This window comes from Necator americanus, chromosome IV, assembly GCF_031761385.1.
Source record: "Necator americanus strain Aroian chromosome IV, whole genome shotgun sequence".
Lineage (NCBI taxonomy): Eukaryota > Metazoa > Nematoda > Chromadorea > Rhabditida > Ancylostomatidae > Necator > Necator americanus.
In genome coordinates this window covers 35,390,209-35,396,997 of record NC_087374.1, presented here as the reverse complement: position 1 = coordinate 35,396,997, position 6,789 = coordinate 35,390,209, and the positions used below count along the sequence as shown (strand labels likewise).

Genomic DNA, 6,789 nt, shown 5'->3' with positions numbered 1-6,789 from the left:
GGAATTACATAAACATTTACATTTACAACCCAAGTGAATACGTGCAATTTGACTGAAAATCTGAGGTCCCGTTGCAGTCCGCAGTCTCGTGTCTGCATAAGACAAAACTACAGTGCACAGTTTAGTGGAACACTCCTTTAAAAACCCCGGCTGATCTCTTTTGCCACAAAAACATGAAAATCATTCCTAAGCGTTAAGCATATGAAAGTGAATTTTTACGAAGAAAAAAAACGCTTAAAATCGGAAACTCGGGAAAAAATCGGAAACGAAAATAAAGTAGCGAATCTTTGGGCGTGAGCGCCTTAGTATGTTCACCTTTTACGCGCGGCGAACTCGGACATAATTGTATCTGAAATATTTTTTCGACCAAAACCTTAGCATGGCTATGAAATTATTAGCATCGTACTTTGTAGTACAAATATGTCATAACTGCTATTCATTTGCTACAAATGAACTATAAACGAACGAAATTCCGCAGATCAATAAAAATCCTTGAAAATGTTATCAAATTCATATTTTTCGTGTATTTCGCTCACTGCTAGTAGTGTTTCAAAAATCACAAGTTTTGCAGAATCCAGGAGCTACAAAACGGAATTCTACTTCAATAAAAATCCTACCGTATCATAAATGTGCAGAACCCAAACAACCGGATTATTTTCGACTAGATGCACCGCTTATTGAGTCATCAATTATTCGAAGTTAGTTGCCCCGTGGCTTAAAATACATACACACGCAGGTAAACAATTATTTGGTCGTAGCAAGGAAAAAATTTCTCACTCCGATACGGCGGGGAATCACATATAGAAAACAAATGTGACGTGTTAATGTAAATATGAAATTTTCCTTGAATACAAAAGTTCCTTGTTGCAGAAAGGGGGTGATACGTAATTATTAGTGATTAAGGTAATGCATAAAGTTATTTCCTTGTAAATACCCCAAGGATTAGGATCGTGGAAAATAATTTCAAAATAATTCCTGTGAAAAATAGAAAATAAATATGAATTAGGACTTTTTGGTGGTTCCTCAAACATCAATATGATCATAGAACACTCGTTGATATCCAGAATTTTGGTTTCAGCAACAATTAAGGAATAATAGGGAGCTCATAAACACAGAAAATATATAAATAAGAATAAAAGGATAATAAAAATTTAATAAGCATATAAGGAGGAGGAGAAGTAGAAGACTGATGGAAAGAAAACGGCTTTATTGGAGTTCCCAGGTACGACCATGGAGAAAAAAAGGTGGAAGGAAGGGAAACACGTGAGCTCGGTAGAAATCAATAGGGCGAAAGTCCTTGAGATCACACATTGACCATGTTTATGTTTATGTTTATGTTTCTAAACTTCTAATTTGTTGACAACAACAAGTTCACGGAATTACTTATTGAAAAATTTCACTTATTAATCTAACTAGTTCTTTTGATCCTCTACGAGGAAAAAGTTCTTTTCTCGGTCTCTCAGTATCGAAAGAAGGCCGAAAATCTGGGAAAATCATAGGAATCCAGGAAATAAACACACAACCTGTCACCAGGTTAGGATTCATCAATCAATAAATTAGTAAATTTGGAAAAAAAAATATGAGCGATACACTTGAAGCGGGATTTATGCCAAATAAACAATCCTCTGTTTTTTTTTTGTAAAGTACTTGTGGAAAATCTCCGTAAAATGCTTCATATTTCAAGTTCAATCGAATTTTTTCTCAAAAAAAATCTTCTCAGATGCAGCTTACACCGCCACCACCGCCAAAACGGCATCCAAAGAATTCCCCGAGAAGAAAATCTCTCCATCATCACGGGTATGGAACAGAGCTTTGTTTGTAAACATCACGGATAAAAATTTAGAACTCCAAAAAAAATCCAGCACTTGGAAACATCCAGGAACACATAAAACTATAACTTTACGCGTCGTCCGTGAAAACCAGTAAAAAAAAAAGAAAAGAGAAAATGAAGTGCCCAGACAAAACGTGCGCAAGATTGCAAAGAAATGATAAATCCCCGGGTTCGCGATACGGAGGCTGAAATAGAAAAAAGGAAACAGGAATTTTCGGTTAAATATTTCAAGATTCTCTAAATATTCCTATACCTCAAATTATCTATGAAATACCGAGATTTTTACAGTACGAATTGATTCAAAAGGAAAAAATTATTGTTACGAAGGTTCTGTAGATATCTAAGCTTAAGGGATCACGTGAAGATTCACCAGGGAAGAAGCCAACATTTTGCAAAAATGGTTTTGCAGGAGGTTTTTCAGCATGAAATTCAAGAAAGAATTACTATTATTTTATTTTATTATTATTTATTTTATACCATTTCTTTCTTCTAATTCTTTATCCTCTTTTTAATATCATTTGTTATTTTCAAAACAAAAAATAATAATGAAAATTACAGCTATGTGCGCATCTTTACAGAATTTTCTCGAATCTACCCTCATTCTTTACGAAAATAGCAGTCTTTTTTTGTTGCAAAGCATGTTTCTTTTTTTTTCATTAAAAGCAAAACTAATTGTGAGGACGGTAGGGTACGTTTAGTCCGCAAATACGTACTTTCTCATTCCGCGCGATTCTCGTACCAGTACACATAATAGCACGTATAATATGTACCAGAGAATTCCATTACCGTATAATCGACATAGATTTATCAGTGTTTACGTGCGGATTTGTACGGATAATGGGAACGGGCGACTTTGTGCGCGTGGACGGACGCAAATCTCATCCCTCGGCTAATCTGTAAGCGGATAAAAACAGGCTGCCTATATAAATGACTCAAAATCGCTCACTAATATTTTCTTAACATCCTACTTTCGATATTGTGTGGAAATAATCTTCTTTCTCTCAAAAACAATAAATTTTTCTTAGGAGAAATTTGCCTAAAATGAATTAATCCACCTTTCTGATGAATAGCAAATAGATAGATGATCTTTTCGAATTTTTCACTTCTACCCAATATTTTTCTTTTTGTTCAGCACTTTTTAAAAAATATTTATAGTTATTGCATATTTCAGAGAATGAAAACTCTGTTAATCGTTGGATTTGTTATTGTTTGTGTAATTGCGAACGAATCCATGGAAAAAGAGGACGAGAAGTCCTCGGAGTCCAAGTCATCAGAGGTGAAGTCGTCCGAAGTAAAACCAGGAGCGCATCCACCAGCACCGGGAGCTCATCCACTAGGTGAGCGTTATGGGATTCGTTTTGAAGGTTCCTGAGGACACTCTTACGATTCTCACTCAATGTTTTAAACTGGAACTTTTATTCGTATTTTTTCTTAGCGTAAACAACAGAATTGTTCCGAAGTCGTTTTTGGGTTACGGTAGATTTCTGATTGTGTAAGTTCGAGCACGCCACAATCACGTGGAAACGAAATGAATCCTGGTGCGTGTTGCGTAAGTAGCGGCTCTCGAAGTGGTGCGGTGAAAGTAGCGGTTGCGATCCAGGTGAGACCATCACTGGCACCACGGAGTCCACAACAGAGATGAGTGGGGGTAGCAAGCTCAAGCCTCCGTCTGACCTCTCTGCGCCCCTTTGAGCATAGCCGCCCACGCAACTGCATCAGGGTTCAATTCCGTTTTTCTCAACTGTGCTACTGCTCTAGATATTTGCGCCACATCCTGAAACGTACTTAATGTAACCAACTAATTCTAGTTAAGTGTTATAGTTCTTTGAATGACATCAAGCTACCGTATGACCAAGAGAAATCTATGGAGAACTGGTTTCCGAACCACGTACACGGTAGCCTCATGTAAGCAGAGCGCAAAAACTAAATTCTAACATGAATTTATTTCTGCTAAGAAGTGAATGACTTTAAGAAAGTTCAGCACGATGATTTCATCGTGGTCCACCGGTGAATCACGATTGTATGGAATTTTATGGTTTCTATAGAAGTATTAAGGAGAATTTCGTTCTTTTTTCCTTGTTGATCCCCTAAAAAATGGAATAAAAATGATACGAGAATCCAGGAAAGCCGCTTTGATGAACACATCTCATCTAGTAGCTTCATTTCTCCTAATTTATTACAACTAGAAGTCAAAACTGTGCCGACTCTTAAGAGATCTCGTTTGTAAAAATAAAACAGTAAATAGTAAGCAAAAAACTGTGAACAGTACCACAGCTCTTGTTAAAGTCTTTAAAAAGTCAATTTTTGTGGTCCTAAAATACGTCATTTCAAAATCCAGAAAATTTATCTTTGACGTAGTCGCCACCATATCAGGATCACGTGTATTGAAGGCAACGGAGAACCGGGTGAACTATCTCAGCGGCACTTTCCTAGGATAAGTGAAGCGGCAAACTTTTTATGACTCGAAAAAAATGGAAAGGGATTTTTCTCGAATGTATTCATACGGATCAAAAAAACTAGTTGCACGAAGCCAAAAATAATCAACATTCTCATCCTGATGAACTGCAGCATGATGTCAGCAGAAAGTCGGCACTCCTAAGAGGACACGACAGCGAAAGTTCTGCTAGAAGCTCAAGTAGTGGCTAAGAACCAATTGAGCAAATTAGAATTTTGTTCGAAAAAAATTTAAAAAAAAAAAACTTCTAAACCTGAGTTTGAAGGAGTCCACGGTACGGTATTTTATTTTTCGGTATTTTTGGAAAACTCGATAACGAATTGATCTCGGCTAAAAATTAGCACCTTTCACAATTTGTTAGAAAATTATTTGCATTATTGGAAAAAAGGTCGTTCAAAAGAAAAAAAAGGGCAACGATTTAACTAAGGGCATTTCCAGAAATGTTCAAGGTTTTCTGGAATCCGATCCATTGTTAGTATTCTACATAAAAATCCGAATAAATCTATTTAGATCTATTTTATTGATCTAAATAGATTCTCACAAGACCACTTTGAAATATCTGAAGCCGACTTTCGTATTTCAATCAAATTTTCGAATCTCTGAAGAATCAACGAGATTTCAGAATGTAAAAAGAATGAGACCTCCGGATGCCAACCATGTGGACCGGAGAAATCCTGCCACAGTAGCGCAGCACCACCACATGAGCCGACGGCATGTACTACAGAATGCAAGTATGTTAGATTTTCATTAAATTGTAAAAAAAAAATTACTCGACTGATTTTCTTTTCAGGAAGTTTAAACGAATTTAATTTCAATAGTTTTCTAGAAAAATGACAAGCTTTTCGAGTTTAATTTCAAATTAAAATTAAAATTTTTTATTTAAGTAAAAATTCTTTAGGCCTGCTTGTGTCTGTGCGGAAGGTCACGTGAAGGGACCCGATGGGAACTGTATACTTGTGGCGGACTGTCCTAAGTCCTGAAAGCTGTCGCTGGGATGCGCAGATCTTTGAGAGGCCTGAGATCCACCATAGCAAATTTTTTTCTCTGCGTAATATTTTATCGATTATTTTTTTTTGTCGATAACCTTACTTTAAAGTGGATCTTGGAGATATTTCCTGCATTTTCTGGAATTTTATTCACTGTCCATAAATTCTTACCTCATTCGATCTGTTCGTATGTCTCGGTTGTTGTGAGATTTATTGAACTCTCATTTTTTTCTTTCAAATGACATTTTACACGTATCTACAGAATCATTCTAAATAAAAACCGGCAACAATATCGATTGATTGAGAGAGAGAGGATGACGTCACTTTTTGCAAAGCTGTTGAAAGAAAAAAAAGGGAAGAAACGAGGAAGCAATGACAGAAAATGACGCACACACTTTGGCCAATTGGTACTGCACAGTAAACTAATCGATAATCTATGTACATATATAATAAGTAAGAGTAGGAAACTCTATTAATCCTTAACAGGGCAAAAAAAAATCAATCAGGAAGAAAATTAGAGGATAACTCACACTTGGTGTGAGTAACATACATCAAACTAGTTAAGCAATAACAGCTTTGCGAGGGAGGAGAAACCTGATTCAGAGATCAAATTTTATGCCATACTCTCGACGGACAACTGGCACAAATTCCGCGTGATCGACAATCGAACGCCGGTGGAATTGTGCTAGTTGTCCTGATGACATAAACGCTGAGCTCGACTATGTGCGTTTTACAGTAATTGCAACATGCGGAGGACCAAATCCATGAGAGCAGGATGGGCCTAGGAATACTGTATGCGACTGTATCCTTTAAGGAAGAAATGGCGGGAAATTCAAGTAGAGAGGCAAAAAACACACACAGAGACGAACCGTATACGAACAATATAATAGCATTTAAGAAGCTTACATATATGGGTTTAATAAGAAGTAAAAAAATCACCTCGGGTAGTCACCGGTACGGGGGGAGGGGTGGGGAGGGGTGGGGAGGTGCGGGGGAGAATTGGAAATCTGCGCTGGTGTTGGGATTCTAATGGGGTTGCGTAGTGGTAGGTACAAAATTGAGAATATTCAATAAATGTGCTCTATGGCTGATATGCTGGCCGAACACAAAACCTCCTGCATCCGATACGGATCGATATTTAAAGCTATTGATCGCACACGCCTTTATTGATGAGTTTTCTTTTTCGCAGGATTAGAATGGAAAACGAATGAAAGATAGAATCGTTATATGGCATCCGGATGTTTGCCGCGGGGTTCACGCAGAGATTTTCCGTACACTCTCTGATAGAGACGCAGGCAGCTGGGCAAAAAAAAAGAAATGACACCAATTTTTTTTCAAAAAAAATTTGATCTGTTAGAGCTTTGCTCGACTAGTGGAACTAAAATTGTTCGAATGAATATGATGAGGTTCACGACGAAGACGTAATATGACACAAGCTCAGCTCAGAGAAACGGTTGCGTAGGTCCCGGACGGATTGCAGGCTACTGTAGATGCCTAATGCCATAGTAGACTTCTTC

The 6,789-nt window shown here is 37.3% G+C and overlaps 1 protein-coding gene across 1 annotated transcript; it reads left to right on the top strand.

The window, feature by feature from the left end:
- Positions 1–3,005: 3,005 nt before the first annotated feature.
- On the top strand, positions 3,006–5,266 carry RB195_003726 (uncharacterized protein; the record flags this gene model as incomplete). The annotated part of the gene is made up of 3 exons (XM_013451017.2): positions 3,006–3,168; positions 4,909–5,017; positions 5,185–5,266. The coding sequence occupies 3 exons, from the start codon at positions 3,006–3,008 to the stop codon at positions 5,264–5,266; spliced, it is 354 nt and encodes a 117-aa protein (XP_013306471.2).
- Between the last annotated feature and the right edge of the window lie 1,523 nt (positions 5,267–6,789).